Here is an 18,481-nt window from a genome sequence, read left to right as displayed (position 1 = left end):
GATGATTTTTTTAATATTCTGATCAAAAATAGGACATCAACACTGATGAAATGAACAGTCAGCAGACCCAGGTTGACATTCTAAGTCTTCTGACCAAAAATCTATTCTACATTACCCTTTTAATATATACTACTAACAGATCAAGGTCAACTTAATCTTATATTAGCTAATATAAATTATAGGAAATCTGTCAAATTACAAATCTTTCAGTCCATGAATTTTCCATTAGGTTGACATTGGTGGTGCCAATGGTGTAAGAGCCTCCTCTGGTATGTTAATGTGTGAGATGAAGCGTAATCGTAACTGTAATGCTGGTCTCAGAGTACGGATGAACTTCTCTACTTCATTCTTGACCAGATCACCAATAAACATGTATTTAACATGATATCTAATAACAGCTGTTAAGGAAAGATACATATGCTTATATTTATACCTTTTTACTGGTTAAGAGTCATCCACATGTATTATTATAATAGAACATGATAGTAAGAAATTTAATACAAAAAGGGGGAAAAGGGCAAATGCTTATTATGCTACAAGTATGAAGACTTTTTACATGTCTTCAAAATAAATAATCTATAGGATGAAACATAACCAACATATTTTAACTATATTACTTGCATGCCAAGGTGCACTTGCATACCAAATTAAAAGCCCATAAGTCAAATTACTTCTGAGAAGTAATAGAAGGACACCAGGCCTTACTTTATTGTTAATTAATGTTGTTGAGAAAGCTGTGAATTCAAATCAACAGTATTTCAAATATATGGGTCTTGAAGTCTATAAAAAGAACTTTAAATAAACTGCTTCGCCGAGCGCAGCTGAATACGACCGCAGAGGTCCAACCCTGAACAGTTTGGGCAAAAATGGACACAATATTCAAGCTTGATACAGGTCTGAATTTGGATTGTAATTGAATATTTGACACATTATAGGTTTCTGACTCAGAATAAATGTGTCAAAGAACTTGAAATTGGTTGTATGATTTGAATTGATATTCAATTGAAGATTTCTTGCGGTTGTGTAATACACTGTGCTGTTGCGCAATACTTAGTAAATCTGTTTTCAGACTATATACAAAGAATTAGCAAAATAAATTGTGACCCCCAATTTTTTTCTTTGGAAAATTGACAATTTCTTAAATCTTGAAGAAAAAAAATTGACCCCACATAAAAAAAAATTTTTTAACACCCCCCCCCCCCCCCTCCCCCCCCCCTTTCCCAAAAAATTAATATTTGAAGAGAATTTTCTTTTGAGGAAAAAAAATTGCCCCCCCCCCCCCCTTTTTTTTTGGTAGTATAAAAAAAAAAGCTAAGTGAGACCCTTCAAGATTTTGTTAATTATCCAAAGCCTTGAAATTCCGATAATACCTGTTTGCTGAATTTTTAATCAAACAAGTAAATTTTAATCTGAATAACAAGTATTGTTTGAATCTTTTGAAATACTAACATAATGTCTTGGACCATAAACTATAAGAGAAACTGGTTTTTGTAACTTATGTCCCTAAATTTTTCTATAAACAAATTAGAATTTTGGGTGTTTGTGGATAATAGCAAATGTTCCACTTGACATTTTTTTTTTTAATTTAAACAAAGCAGGGTTTAAGCTAGGATTTTGAGGGCTTTAGTCACTTTTGCGCGGGATGAAAATGAACCTTATTTTGGTTAGCAGCAAGGGACCTAGGATGTATATTACTATCTATACATTTTTGTCAGACTTTGAAGAACTAAGGCATACTAGGCAGTTACTGCATGATTTGACTGATGTGGCACTTTAATACGAAGATTAGGATATAAGATCTAGAAATCTAGTTCACAATTTCACTTCAGTTAGTTTCAGGGTACATTCCTAATCAGCAAAAGTTGGGATCCTTTTTTTTTTAAACCAGGAATCACAGCATAAATGAACTTGTAAGGACTATTTCACTGCATTATTCATACTCATTATCCTTAAAAACGTTTTAAAGCGATATTTAGAATTAATCCTATAAAGTTGGAACCAAGGATTTGTACAAATCCTTATTGGAACAATTCTAATGACTTTAAATTGTAAATTTATAGATCACGTTTACTTTCGATTTCCAAAAGAATGAAAACGGGAAGTGACAAGTGGATAATAAATTCAGAATGAATCCGGATTCATCTACGGATTGGTTCGTATTTAAAAAAGGCAGGAAATTATCATTTTTTAAATTAAGTTTGCTAAATAAGAACTATATTTGTCTCTCTCGTTTAGTTTGATACTTAATTATTTAGTATTTTACGTTTTAGTGTCTTTAAATTCATAAGAATACTTTCGCACATGCGCAGTTTATCGTAAAGGAAGCACCTGTTTGACTCGTGAAAACATTTCTGAATGTTATGAATAAAGTGTTCTATCTTTTTAATCGAAATTGTTGAAAGTTTTTGATTAAAAGTTATATCAAATATGACGAAACTACGACAAGCGAACTGCAAATTGTGATCGTTTGAGAAATATTGAAATTAAAATGCGAACTGTCCGAGGGAAAACTCAAATGACGAAACTATGACAAACGAACTGCAAATTGTGCTCGTTTCATAAATAATGAAATTGAAATGCTGACTGACGTGACTGAATGATTGGAATGATCAATGAATGACATGACTGACTGATTTTACTGGGGAAAATAATTATGATGATCAATTATGAGGTTGATAACGGATTAGTGACCCACCCGATGGCGATAAGCGGATTATCTGTAATCGCAACTTATAACACCTGCTGGAAATGTTAATTAGCTGAGGGTCATAAACTTGTCACAAACAATAAGACAGGTAGTCTATAGTAATTTTTAGTATTTTCATGCGAAAATATTTTTACTCTTTCCAAATTTAAGTGACGAAATTGATTTGGAATACTTTCGTCATTTTGAAAACCGTTTCGTAAATGACGAAAATGACGAGCGCTAGCAAAATCACTGAACAAAGTCATTGACAGAATGGAGACATTTTCTGTTCAAGAGTATTCTACAGGTTGACAGAGGGATGGTATGTGGCAGGTGGGGGAATCTATGATTACTAGATCACTTAGTTCTAGTTAAATTTGCTCATGCTCTTCCAAAAAGAAAAGTTTATTTTTATTTTTCAACTATTATAACCCAAAGGGATGAAGGTATAGAAATATGGTCACCTGGACTTTTCTTGTGCAGTAAAACCAAATAGCTTAGGGACAGTCCAGTTTGCTGTGCAAGATCTATAAATATGCAGCCTAGTGTTGGGAAAGACTAGTGCTCTCTGCATGTTAACAAACACTAGGGAATACTCATCCTTCATCCCTATCAAACCACTTTACAGGACTTAACTAACTGATTAATTGTAGACCTGATTATGCATTATCAAATCAAACAGTAATCATCAAATCAATTCAAATAGTACTTTTTTGATAGCATAAGTATTGTAATATTTTTTTCCAGAATTATCCATAGAAGCAGTACGGCTACCAAGTAATTGAACTTAAAAGTAAAAATATCTGTCTAAAATGAATATGAACACAGTTAAAAGGATACAGGAAATCAGATATTGGATCCACATATCGTAGATGTTCACAGTGTCTGTCTACGTTCACTAATATTTCATAAAACTCTATCACAATCTGTAATTAAAAATATACATTACCATTTTAAGTAGGTTGTGTAAATTTTATTATCCTTTTTTATTTTTATCTCTAGGTATTCACAGTTGTCTTTAAAAAAGTAAGAATATATCGACATTAAAGACAGCAACACTCATCAATTACAGCAAAGTAATAGTTTTAATGGTCAACATGTTTCGCCAGCAAGCATGGCGTCTTCAAGACAAGTATACATATGAAATAAAACAGTGAAGTACAAATTTGGCTGTTATTGCAGTTAACCGGAAATAATGTTACATTAATTGTTGTCATGACGATGTTATCGATAAAAATAGAAAATGAAAGAGAAAAATTAATAGTTGTTGAATAGAAAGTGAAAGTAAGTCAATAAAGTTATTTCACTTTGTATTCAACTTAACTATTCTTATTTCGCGGTAATTTATGGTAGTTGCTGTCTTTAATGTGGATATATTTTTGATTTATAGTTTAACACATTTACATTATTTGTCAAGTTCTTCAAATAAGTTCTTTGTCATAAATGTAATAATTTTTGTTCAACTATAAAATACTAGTATGCAAAATACACACCAATATCTGCAGCTAATGGCAGTGACTAATGCCAGAATCAGCATGATATGCAGAACTTTTATGATACATGTATATTATATACTTTTGAAACAAACAAGAACTAGAATTATTCACATCACTTATATATATTTTTGTGTTCTATGAAATACATTGAAACACAAATAGATAGGACTGACTTACCTCCATCAAACACTTGGTTTTCTCTGAATGTAACCTTTGTAGAAATGGTCCAAATAAATGGAAAATAAATAACAACTGTTCTTCTGTCTTCACAGAAGGCTTTAAAGTCTCTCTTAAAAATCTGTAATAATATAAGACAATTATAGGACAATTTACTATAAGCATTGCTGTAAACCAAGATTAACATTTAACATATGCTTTTAAATAAAATCCTGTCATAACTTACATCTGATAAAGGTGAACATCACTATAATTAATTTTCAGTTAATGCTAGTAATATTCTACTTCACTGTGTACAGCAATTTTATCAATAAATCTAACATTTTTGTTGGCTGCCAAAGATAACTGTCCAACTTCAGCATGATGCCATAAAGCATGCCAAGTAGCCCATACAGGACATAATTCTACCACAGGAAACTTACATAGGTAGTTGTGATAACTGGCCAATCCCAGCATGATGCCATACAGCGTGACAGATAGCCAACACATAACTGCTGTATTGTTCAGCGATCTGTCCATGACTCACAGTGAAGTTGAATATCTGGAAAGGTTGACAGCCACCAGGTGTTGCTAAGGTTTTAGAGTTGATTACTTCATATATCTTGTTGTTCAATGCATGCCAATATGTATCCTGTGTGAATGTAGAAAAACATTTTCTTCTTCAAATTTTAGAATTTTGTGTGCCACATCTTTATTGATAAGATCTTCAAAGTTATTTAAGTGTGCCACATCTTTATTGATAAGATCTTCAAAGTTATTCAAGTAAGTTAGCTAATTAATACGCACTTGATATTTTTGGCATTTATTTCTACATACCGGTACACGAACTTAACATTCGGTTTATTAGTGAGATAAACATGAAAGACACATATATATTATTTACATCTTACATAAATATATCATATGTGACTCACAGAATTTCAATTTAAAGAGAGTTGTTAACATAGAGGGCAAAATGATTTTTTCTTAACTCAATATTATATACTTAGTTTCTATAAATTGATTGATCGTTTCTTGCTTAATGTCCAGTGTAGTTTCTTTGGAAAAAATGTTTTCATTCATGTGGATCATATGTATCAAAATATTAAAGAACCTTAGTGAGCACGCTCACATACCCCACGTCCCCACATTGTCATTGGAGAAATAAAATATGTGAAAGAAAAAGAAATTGTATAAGAAAAAAAATTGAATCATAATTTCCTGTCAATATGCAGATCTACATAGTAGGTCCTTATTATCTAAAAAGTTTCATGAAATTCTGTTGTGTGGTATCAGAGGAGTTGCGATGACAAACTGTTGCAGTAGTACATTGAAGCAAATAAGTTCAAAGGGGCATAACTCCTAGAAAAAAAATTGAACCGTAATTTCCTGTCGATATGCACATCTACATAGTATGTCCTTATTATCTAAAAAGGTTTCATGAAATTCTGATGTGTGGTATCATAGGAGTTGCGATGACAAACTGTTGCAGTAGTACATTGAAGCAAATAAGTTCAAAGGAGCGTAACTCCTAGAAAAAAAATTGAATCGCAATTTCCTGTCGATATGCACATCTACATAGTATGTCCTTATTATCTAAACAGGTTTTATGAAATTCTGTTGTGTGGTATCAGAGGAGTTGCGATGACAAACTGTTGCAGTAGTACATTGAAGCAAATAAGTTCAAAGGGGCGTAACTCCTAGAAAAAAAATTGAACCGTAATTTCCTGTCGATATGCACATCTACATAGTATGTCCTTATTATCTAAAAAGGTTTCATGAAATTCTGTTGTGTGGTATCAGAGGAGTTGCGATGACAAACCGTTGCAGTAGTACATTAAAGCAAATAAGTTCAAAGGGGCGTAACTCCTAGAAAAAAAATTGAATCGCAATTTCCTGTCGATATGCACATCTACATAGTATGTCCTTATTATCTAAACAGGTTTCATGAAATTCTGTTGTGTGGTATCAGAGGAGTTGCAATGACAAACTGTTGCAGTAGTACATTGAAGCAAATAAGTTCAAAGGGGCGTAACTCCTAGAAAAAAAATTGAATCGCAATTTCCTGTCAATATGCACAACTACATAGTATGTCCTTATTATCTAAAAAGGTTTCGTGAAATTCTGTGTGGTTTGAGAGGAGTTGCGATGACAAGAAACAGGACTGACGGACGGGTCAAAAACATTATACCCTCCGCAACTCGTTGCGTGGGGTATAATTACAGTCTGGCAGAGTTGCATAGATGTTATTCTGAAGAAAAGACCTAAGTTTTACTAAAATATCAGAATTACATATAATTGTAATTTGCAATGGACAATGGGTTATATTTTCTGATACAGGAGATAACCCAATTAATATTATATATGCTCCATCACCACATGCAATCGCATTATACATGCTATACTTATGTTAACTGTAACTTATGTAAAAGTTGTGTTGCTTCTAAAGACTTTCCTCTGTGTTTTAGATATTTTTTTAGTATATATAAAGTGTTAAAAAGGCATTAACAAAGGCATATGTGTTATAATAATGGAAATTAGTGAAATATGAGATATGCTTTTTATCACAAACAGTCATGAGGACCTGATTTTGTTTTCAGAGGTTCAATACAATATAAAACTGCAGGTAAATCCATTATTATTATTGATTGTTCTCAAATTTACACCTATTTATATTTATATGAAAATCTGATAAACTTACAGGTAATGCTGTCATAACAAGACCAACAGCATTCATCCAGGACACCACTTTGTTTCTAGGTAGATGTGAACAACTGAAAGAAAAGTTGATATTATTTTAAAAGCAGAAATTTGGTAATGTAAATTTTGAAATTCTATTTTAACTATTGATATAGAACTGTCCTTAAAACAATACTTCTTTATGTGCTTAAGTTGGATAAAATTACTAAAATTTAGTGTTAAATATACAAAGGCAATACAAAGAAAACATCCCCTTGCAGCCCCTAATATTAATGATCTTGACCTTTGACCATTAACAATGATGTTAAAAGTGTTTATTCTCCTTTGGGATTCCTTATACAATTTTGTAGCAGCAGATTTTTATCTGACTATTCAATATACTCCAGTAGTCAGGTCATTAGACATGCTTGTATTAGTAATGCACATATCGAACATGTCTGACTGAAAAATAAATATAATGATTTCTATTATCGCTATTTTACGAAATTTTCCTTTGATCTTACTGACTGATAATTTCCTTTCTCAGCACAGTAGAGTGATATGAAAAATTATCGCTAGAAACTAAGGGTGCACGTGCCGTTGTCAATGTAAACACTAACGTCGTCATAGGCAAAATAGCGATAAACAGATTATCATTGGTCATCTCAACTCGATTGCTTTTCTCACTTTCGCCGTACTGGCTCAAGCAAGAAAATCAGTCATGTTGAGATGACCAACGATAATCTATAAATACTATATATACATGTATTACTGTAAAAATGTATTATAAAAGTTTACCTCTTTAAAACCACATCTAAGAGACATCTACCAACTTTGTCTCCTGGTACAGGTAAAGCCATCATCTCTACACAGGTAACATACAATGCATGGGCTGCAGGACTAGGGAACTCATTAAACCTCCAATCACATGTAGGGAATGGTGAATTCCCATTGATAGCTAGGTCAAGGTTAAGGAAAGTTGCAGACTTATAAACCAACAAATAACAATTACATTAATTCATGTTCAATCACCATAATGAAAATGAAAAAAAATATATATAAAAATAAGTGCAGATCATGTAGATTAGTAACTAAACCTTTTTTTGATTTTTTTTTTGTAATCCTTTTAATATTGGAAATTCTTTTTTATAACAAAGTTTTTATACAAGGAATAATAATAAACAGTGAAATATAACATTTGAAGCTATACAATGAGGTTTCATCATAATAGATAAAATGCTTCGCTGGGGCGCAGCTTGATACGACCGCAGAGGTCGAACCCTGAACAGTTGGGGCAAGTATGGACACAACATTCAAGCTTGATACAGCTCTGAATTTGGATTGTTATTAAATATTTGACACAGCATAGGTTTCCGACACAGAAAGAATGTGGTCTAAGAACTTGAATTTTTTTAATTTACCTATTATGGTCCAATGTCCAAAATCAAAATACATGGTTAGATTCAGCATATCAAAGAACCCCATATATTCAATTTTTGTTAAAATCAAACAAAGTTTAATTTTGGACCCCAACTTGGACAAACTTGAAAACTGGGCCCATAATCAAAAATCTAAACACATGTTTAGATTCAGCATATCAAAGAACCCCAAGAATTCAATTTTTGCTAAAATCAAACTAAGTTTGATTTTGGACCCTTTGGACCTTAATGTAGACCAATTTAAAAAACTGGACTTAAAATTAAAAATCTAAATACACGGTTAGATTTGGAATATCAAAAAACCCCAATAATTCAATTTTTGATGAAATCAAACAAAGTTTAATTTTGGACCCTTTTGACCTCAATATGAACCAATTTGATAGCGGGGCCCACAAATAAAAAATCTAAGTTCATGGTTAGATTCAGCATATCAAAGAACCCCATATATTCAATTTTTGTTGAAATCAAAAAAAGTATAATTTTGGACCCCAATTTGGACCAACTTGAAAACTGGGCCCATAATCAAAAATCTAAACACATGTTTAGATTCAGCATATCAAAGAACCCCAAGAATTCAATTTTTGTTAAAATCAAACTAAGTTTATTTTTGGACCCTTTGGACCTCAATGAAGACCAATTTAAAAAACGGGACCCAAATTAAAAATCTAAAAACACGGTTAGATTTGGCGTATCAAAGAACCCCAATAATTCAATTTTCGATGAAATCAAACAAAGTTTAATTTTGGACCCTTTTGACCTCAATATGAACCAATTTGATAGCGGGGCCTACAAATAAAAAATCTAAATACATGGTTAGATTCAGCATATCAAAGAACCTCATATATTCAATTTTTGTTGAAATCAAACAAAGTTTAATTTTGGACCCCAATTTGGACCAACTTGAAAACTGGGCCCATAATCAAAAATCTAAATACATGTTTAGATTCAGCATATCAAAGAACCCCATATATTCAATTTTTGTTGAAATCAAACAAAGTTTAAATACTGGACCCTATCTTGGACCATCTTGAAAACTGGGCCCATAATCAAAAATCTAAACACATGTTTAGATTCAGCAAATCAAAGAACCCCAAGAATTCAATTTTTGTTAAAATCAAACTAAGTTTAATTTGGACCCTTTGGACCTCAATGTAGACCAATCTAAAAAACAGGACCCAAAATTAAAAACCTAAATACACGGTTAGATTTGGAATATCAAAGAACCCCAATAATTCAATTTTAGATGAAATCAAACAAAGTTTAATTTTGGACCCTTTTGACCTCAATATGAACCAATTAGATAACGGGGTCCACAAATAAAAAATCTAAATACATGGTTAGATTCAGCATATCAAAGAACCCCATATATTCAATTTTTGTTGAAATCAAACAAAGTTTAATTTTGGACCCCAATTTGGACCAACTTGAAAACTGGGCCAAAAATCAAAAATCTAAATACATGTTTAGATTTAGCATATCAAAGAACCTCATATATTCAATTTTTGCTAAAATCAAACAAAGTTTAATTTTGGACCCTTTGGACATTAATGTAGACCAATTTGAAAACTGGACCCAAAATTAAAAATCTAAATACAGTTAGATTCGGCATAACAAATAAATAAATGTGATCAAAGATTTTACAAATCTAATGCGCCATACTGTGCAATTAAAGATTACTTCTTGAAATTTTTCAATATTTGAAATTTGAAAAAAAAATAATATTTGAAGAATAATTCTTTTTAATTTCTGAAATCTGAAATGAGAAAAAATTGGCCCCCCACAATTTCTTTTTATCCCCCCCCCTTTTTCCCCCAAAAAAATTCTTTCCCTCAAGATATGGTCATAATCTCAATTCAAATTTCCAATGGAGTTGGCAACCATAATTACCCATAGTGCTAACTTAATCTATTTTATAATAGAATTAATAAAAATATAGTGTCAAATCTTTCATATGGATTTTTTTGTAAAAAAAAAAGATGAAAACATTTGCAGATATTTTTACTGGTCTTCCTTTATAAATATGCATTTCTTTAAACATAATTTAAAAGCAGTGTAAGGGAAGTAACCAAAACGTTGTATTTGGATTACCTCCCTTACACTGTTTTAGATTATCTTTATTGTTCATTAACCATTACTTTATACATAATTTAAAAGCAGTGTAAGGGAGATAATTTCAATGATGTATTTGATTTATCTCCCTTACACTGCTTTAAATTATGTTTTGTACTAAAGTATTTGTCCATTAACCAGGACAACCTTGTTTTTCCCCCTTTTTTGCCCCTAATTCCTAAACGGTTTGAGCCATAACCCCCCAAAGCACATCCTAACCATCCCTTTGTGGTATGGAAACTTGTAGTATAATTTCAGAGAGATCCATACACCGTTCCACAGTTATTGTCTGGAAACTAGAAAATGCTCATTTTTGGCCCCTTTTTGGCCCCTAATTCCTTAACTGTTGGTACCATAACCCCCAAAATCAATCCCAACCTTCCTTTTGTGGTATTTAACCTTATGGTCAAATTTCAAAAAGATCCATTCACTTAAACTAAAGTTAGAGTGCGAAAACCAATATGTATTCGGACGACGACGCCGGACGACGACGACGCCAACGTCATACCAATATACGACCACAAAATTTTTTTGCGGTCGTATAAAAATGGATTAGAAATGGAATGCAACAAGTTTCTAAAGTTTTTGATACTGTTGTTTAATATTCCAAGATCTAAATGATTTCAATACTGATTTTAAATGCAATACAACAGCGATTCTTACTAAATATTTTGCTGATAATTATCATCCTTCATATTCTTGTTGGTTCTGTTGATTCATATATTCCCTTATACTAACTTGTGAAAAATACTTAAAATGCTATTTTTCATAGATATTTGAATTCAGGATTTAAAAAAAATTCTGCATACAAGTACATAGGAAATTTGTATTTCATTGAATATTCAAAGGACACACTACAGTTTGGGGTTTATTATGCCTAGTAAATTCACCAAAATACACTAACTGTTTCAATATCTTTTTGTTGACGTTGTGCTCTATATTTTGACCATTTAACTGAATTTCAAGTCATTCTACTGCTGTATAACTCATAAAAAGAGTATAGTCTTAACCCAAAACAGCATTATCTTATCAAAGTACATACATTCAACATTTAACACTGGATATTCGAGTTAGTTTGAAATATATTTGATTTTAGGGCCAATTTTTCAATTAACCTATCAACACAACATTCACATTTTTTTTTTACCTAATGAATAATACTGAATCCATATTAGTTCAACTAAAGTTTATAGGGAATCAGTAATATATTTAATTTATAAAGGATACTGTCTACCAGTCTTCCAATCAATCTGATATAATACTCCAAGTCTGGATCCCATTCTAAACTATCACTCTTGATGAACTGTTGGTAGTCCTCTGACAAGAACCAGTTGCCAGGTCTTATGTCTTGATAAGCATCTATAATTAAGATTTCATATCATATAATATCATTAAGTCATTTTTAATATTTATGATGATTAAAAATAATTTGGTTGTTTTAAATGGTGACCTAAAATAGGAAAATTCAATTCCTGTCTATCTTCTGCTCACCATAGAAACCTTTTTGGCCAGAATAAAGGATATTTTGATATTTTTTTTGCGACAGACGACAAAATCTTCTTTCCAATCTAATGTTCTCAGTAAAACTACAGGATAGTTGATATTACTTATTGGTTAACAATAGTATACACCTATTGACTGGTTATGAGGGTAATAGCAAGTTTGTTGTCCCTGAGATACCAACTATTGCTTGAGGAGAAGCCGAGGGAAATAGTTAGTATCAAAGGGACAACAAACTTGCTATTACACTCATAACCAGTCATTAAGTGTTTTATTATACCGAACAAAACATCTTTCTAAAAAGTTTACATACACCACTTTGAAAAAACACCCAAATAGTCACTAAACATGCACAAGATGAACTATTTGGTTCCTTTTGCCAGTGTGGTATTTGTAAATATCTTATTTACTGTCATCAAGACCGGAAATCCTTGTGTAATAATTCCCGTGCATATAATAAATGCTAGCTAAAATATATTACCGTATACCAAAGCAATCACAGATTATGAAGACCACGACAGTCCCATACCATACATTTTTTTTGTTTTAGATCTTAAAATATGTAGTTTTTCTTTTTCTATTTTAATTGCTTCTGGTAAGTAATATACATGTAAATTTGAAATTACGACGACAGACACATACAGATTATAACGTTTACGATATTTCAGAATTGAACGCGTTGCCAAGCGCTCAAATCAAAGCATAATAATCAATGACGTCATTGTTGTCCAATGAAAAATTAGTATGAAAAAATCCGGGAAATATGTTGATAAAACTATTAACCGGGGTAATAGTCTTTGAAACTATTGACTGGCAAATAGTCTGTGGAATGAAATAGCACAAATATTTCATTCTTTTTTATATAGAAATTAAAGAACCTTAGTGGGCACGCTCACATACCCCACGTCCCCACATTGTCATTGGAGAAATTAAATAAGTGTAACAAAAAAAAATTGTATAAGAAAAAATATTGAATAATAATTTCCTGTCAATATGCACATCTACATAGTATGTCCTTCTTATCTACAAAATTTCATGAATTCTGTTGTGTGGTTTCAGAAGAGTGGAGATGACAAACTGTTGCAGAAGTACATTGAAGCAAATAAGTTCAAAGGGGCGTAACTCCTAGAAAAAAAATCAATCGTAATTTCCTGTTGATATGCACATCTATGTAGTATGTTTTTATTATCTACAAAGTTTCATGAAATTCTGCTGTGTGGTTTCAGAGGAGTTGAGATGACAAACTGTTGAAGTTGTACCTTAAAGCAAATAAGTTCAAAGGGGTGTAACTCCTAGAAAAAAAATTGAATCATAATTTCCTGTCGACATGCACATCTACATAGTATGTCCTTATTATCTTAAAAGGTTTCATGAAATTCTGTTGTGTAGTTTCAGAGGAGTTGCGATGACAAACTGTTGCAGTAGTACATTAAAGTAAATAAGTTCAAAGGGGCGTAACTCCTAGAAAAAAAATTGAATCGTAATTTCCTGTCGATATGCACATCTACATAGTATGTCCTTATTATCTAAAAAGGTTTCATGAAATTCTGTTGTGTGGTTTCAGAGGAGTTGCGATGAAAAACTGTTGCAGTAGTACATTGAAGCAAATAAGTTCAAAGGGGCATATCCTAGAAAAAAAATTGAATCGTAATTTCCTGTCGATATGCACAACTACATAATATGTCCTTTTTTATCTAAAAAGTTTTCGTGAAATTCTGTTGTGTGGTTTGAGAGGAGTTGCGATGACAAGAAACAGGACTGACGGATGGACGGACTGACGGACGGACGGACGGGTCAAAAACATTATACCCTCCGCAACTCGTTGCGTGGGGTATAAAAACATACTGAGGTATAATAATAAGAACATATTACTTTGACTTAACTTCAGCATTTATGTCTAGGTTTATCATGTGTTCCACGGTGACATGTGCTCTGAATGACAATCTATCATGGTTCTTGTACACAATGGCAGTGTTACCAAGTGTGGTTTTTTTCCCAGTATAGAAAGATAAAAAGCTTATTTCATAAATTGAAAATTTTTTGTAAAGTTAATGACATCATCTATAAAAATTAATACTTCAAATATCTTTAACATACCGGTACCTTAATTAGTTTTTTTAAACGTACATGGCAATCTGTGCTAGAGTGTTCAATATCTTTCCTTATTCCAGAAATACAACCTGCTTAATACATCAAATGTTTACTTAAACTTACGCATTACAGAATGAACTAGTCTTCTTTTGAGTCCTGCTCTCTGTGATAATATCTTATGATAATAGTGAAGAGTATTGTACACATATGTAATTGGATGATCTGGAATAAAGATAAGTATCTTTAATATTCAGCTGCTATATACATCAACAAATAATGATGAAGGATCAAATACATACATGGTATAAATGAATATGAATGGTACAGACTAGTTATTTCCTCTCATTACATTTATTCAATTACACCATATTAACTTAAAAACATAAATATTTTCTTGGTACTTCTATACTATGTAAGATATCAAAATAACCGTTTTAAACTAAATGCAACTTATCATAATGCCTACTTTAAATATCTGTGTACAGTTTACAGTAAAACATATATTTATTTTTTTATAGTCAACACATGAAGAAATAACAGTTCTAATGTCTATTCAAGCTGTTGCTTTCTGCATAATAGATAAAGTCATGTGTATTCATACTGGTTAAACATTTACAAAACCTGCATTCACTTCTGATCAAATTTTCAACCTTAATTCATTGAAATGAACCAGATTTAAAACACCTAGGAAATTCTGTTTGATTTTTGACAAGTTGTTTGTCCTCAGATGATGTTTTATTGTTAATGTGTTAAAAATGTCAAGTTGAGATACTTTAAATATGCAAAATTAGAATGCCTTAAAAATTGTAAAAAAATCATGCACAAAGAAGTATATTTTTTAAGTTTGAATTTATTATCAATTTTGAAAGTTTAAACCATTACAATATATGGAGACGAAAAGTCTCAGCCTTTTATTTATTTTCTCACATGGCATAAAACAATCCTATTCATTCTAAGTTATTTTTCAGCATCTTTTGTTATGAATGTTGTCTAAGCTTACCATGGAACTTGTATAATATACCCAAACTTTCTAAAATCTTTTCTGCTAAATTAGACAATGATGGTTGTTCTATAATTCTGTGAAGTAGTATGTCTAATACCTATTGGAAGAGAAAATTTAAGTTATAGTCCTATAGCTAATTACCTTTTCTTGAAAAATGCACTATTTCATCAAATTTTAGTTTTCATTGCATAATATATTCTTTCATTTTTAAGACACAATGAAAAGACAGTCCAAGGGATTCTTTATATTATCAATTAACAAAGAAATGTTTAATTTCTGGTTAAAATCCAGACAATTTATACGTATATATTGATTAATATACCTCTGCTTTTAAAAAAAGTTATGGCTGTTACACGTTCACAACTTTCAGTTCAAAATCTCTCAATTTATTTTTATATAACTATGATATAATCTGAAAGATTTCACTAAATGCAAGAACATATGTAAATGATAGCTGATTTTGGAATATATATCCCTACTTAATTGTAACAATTTTTATCATAATCTGCATATCTGCAAAAGAAAACAAGACAATAAACTGAAATATTATTAGAATCTTACTGGAATGAATCTAAGACAGACATTTCCAAAGTATACAGGTAAATACTGGTGTTGGATAGGACTGTTCAGATCTTGTATTCCTTCATAGTAAAACTTCTCAGGATATTTCTGCAATAAGATGTATTGTATATTACATGTATAAACACACTTATTTATTCTGTTCCATATTAAGCAGAAAATGTTTCCATTTAATCATAACAATTTCCCAACATGAAATTACTTAGAACTACATTTATATATTACATTCCCCTTAAATAATGAAAAAATTATTACATTTCAGTTCTCTGAGTGGATTTTTCTCTCAAATTATAAAACAGTATATTTGAAATGTGCCTTTAATGTTTTGAATTATAATAAATTATTTTATGCAGAGTAAACTAATGTATATACATATATACAAAGAGATTATTTATTACCAGTTGAATAACAATTTTGTCAATAGTGTTGGCAGTGGCGGATCCAGAAATTTTCAAAAGTGGGGGTCCACTGACTGCATAAGAGGGGGCCCGCTCCAGTCATGCTTCAGTGATTCCCTATATAAGCAACCAAATTTTTCCAAAAAACCCCCCCCCCCCCCCCCCTGCCTGCAGTAGCATATACTTCTGACCACCAATAAAAGCTGACTCACCCTATGAAAGGTCATATGTTTCTCATGCCAGTTACTCTGCAACCAATGTTCCGGAGAATTCTAAAAGAGACATACAATCAACATTTAATTGTCTATACCTCGCTGAGGAAAACTGTAGGTTTTGTTCAAGAGCTTTTCATTAAAAAAAACATTAGTTCATACTAGTATTTGTTAAAAATATTCTATGGTGTATTCAATCTTGGACAGTGAAGTTATTGAATTATTCACATCTTCTCTTAAAACTAAAGTTTAAACGATATTTATTTGAATAAATCATCCAAAAATAGCCATTGCCCATGGAAAAAGGGAAAAAAGTTTTAAAAATGAAGATGAAGGTTGGAATCAAAATATTTTTAAATGAGAATTCTTGTACAATATAAGTCACTTGAGTCAGAAATTTTGGTAATAAATAATCATAAAATATGCTAAGACATTCTCCTGTTAACTAAATTTATACTCTGATTATGAGTTTGAATAATATTTATATTCATTTCACATGAGCAATAATTTAAAGCATTAAAAAAATTGAAGAGTAGTATGGAAAAGTTTTTTTTTGTATTTGTATGTTTTAAATTCCACTGAGACTAATAGCTTTTCAAAATTAAATAGAATCTTCATCAATGAAAGTGTTACCTCCCGAACAAAATCATGGACTCTGGTTTTAAATTCCACTGGTTTCAATAACAACATGTGAGTTATTAAGTAACAAAGTCTTGCTTCATTCTCATCAAAGTTTCTTAGAGCCTGAAACAGAGGAAAAGACAACTTCACAGTAAGATTACATATTGTAAATTATATTATGAATATGTCTTAAGTTCATGGAATAAAGGGAAAGACAACTTCACAGTAAGATTATATATTGTGAATTATAATATGAATATGTCTTAAGTTCATGAAACGAAGGGAAAGACAACTTCACAGCACGATAAGTTAAATAACAGATTTATTTATTGTACATAAAATTTGCTGTTTAATTTTATCAGAAAGCCATAAAAAAAGACAAGACTGAAATCCTGTAAAATCCATACATTAACTCAAACAAGAGAAGACCCATACCTACTGTAAATTTTAATATGAGTACTGTATATGTACTTTTTTTCGCCTTGTATTTATTTTCACGAATTTCATGGTAAGTATATTTTCGCGAAATAAGTACACGCATATACAAATGCAGCTTACATGCATAATAAATATCATCATTTTTCAACTGCAAAGATCAGAATGTGTTTACATTCACCAAACAAAAGAACAGAACAATTGTAAGGAACAGAGTGTATCTATACTTACCAAACACAGAACCAGTCTGTCTATAGTGACTATATTGTATTTCCATACCATATCATTCAATGTGTCAATGTACTAAAAGAAAATTGAATCAGTTAATTTATCAATCTAATACTTGGTATTAACCAAAAAGAAAATTGAGTCAGTTAATTTATCAATCTAATACTTGGTATTAACCAAAAAGAAAATTGAGTCAGTTAATTTATCAATCTAATACTTGGTATTAACCAAAAAGAAAATTGAATCAGTTAATTTATCTATCTAATACTTGGTATTAACCAAAAAGAAAATTGAGTCAGTTAATTTATCAGTCTAATTCTTGGTATTAACCAGACAGAAAATTGAATCAGTTAATTTATCAATCTAATACTTGGTATTAACCAAAAAGAAAATTGAATCAGTTAATTTATCAATCTAATACTTGGTATCAGCCTTATAAAGCACACACAATGATTTAATATGATATGATTCAGGTTTGTAATGTCCTATATTAAATGTTTTGTAGAATTTCAGGGTGAACCATAATATGTTATGTAATATCAAGTAGTGTTATGCTATCAGCGTAGCCTGTATGTTGTCGGAGTAGCCTGTATGTTGTCGGAGTAGCCTGTATGTTGTCAGTGTAGACTGTATATTATCCTCTAAATGTCAATTTTAACAACTTTTACTGAAGACTGTTCATGGTCCTCAAGATTTTTATTATTTCAGGTTTTTCTGGGTCCTTAGTTTTCTGTCTCATTGATGTATACCAAACACCTCCTTTTGATTATATTCACTTTATGTAAGATATAAAACTCCTCCTTTTATTTTAGAGGAACAGAAATTCCATGTACTTAAAAACCCATTCAT

General features: G+C 31.1%; 1 protein-coding gene across 1 annotated transcript in view; it reads right to left on the bottom strand.

Moving 5' to 3' along the window:
* LOC127728395 (mediator of RNA polymerase II transcription subunit 23-like) overlaps positions 1–18,481 on the bottom strand; it is a 54,262-nt gene continuing 35,781 nt past the window's right edge. Inside the window, exons 22-34 of the mRNA XM_052235757.1 lie at positions 17,636–17,707; positions 16,982–17,092; positions 16,349–16,408; positions 15,721–15,828; positions 15,157–15,256; positions 14,280–14,378; positions 11,793–11,924; positions 7,816–7,975; positions 7,040–7,112; positions 4,782–4,990; positions 4,360–4,480; positions 3,527–3,612; positions 1–388 (exon numbers count right to left, since the gene is read on the bottom strand). Coding sequence (XP_052091717.1) covers positions 226–388; positions 3,527–3,612; positions 4,360–4,480; positions 4,782–4,990; positions 7,040–7,112; positions 7,816–7,975; positions 11,793–11,924; positions 14,280–14,378; positions 15,157–15,256; positions 15,721–15,828; positions 16,349–16,408; positions 16,982–17,092; positions 17,636–17,707 — 1,494 coding nt within the window. The 3' untranslated portion in view covers positions 1–225. The remainder of the gene's footprint in view (positions 389–3,526; positions 3,613–4,359; positions 4,481–4,781; positions 4,991–7,039; positions 7,113–7,815; positions 7,976–11,792; positions 11,925–14,279; positions 14,379–15,156; positions 15,257–15,720; positions 15,829–16,348; positions 16,409–16,981; positions 17,093–17,635; positions 17,708–18,481) is intronic.

This window comes from Mytilus californianus, unplaced genomic scaffold (genome assembly GCF_021869535.1).
Source record: "Mytilus californianus isolate M0D057914Y unplaced genomic scaffold, xbMytCali1.0.p SCAF_1, whole genome shotgun sequence".
In the NCBI taxonomy this organism is placed as follows: Eukaryota; Metazoa; Mollusca; class Bivalvia; order Mytilida; family Mytilidae; genus Mytilus; species Mytilus californianus.
The sequence above is the reverse complement of the archived record's forward strand: the minus strand, read 5'-3'. Positions and strand labels throughout refer to the sequence as shown.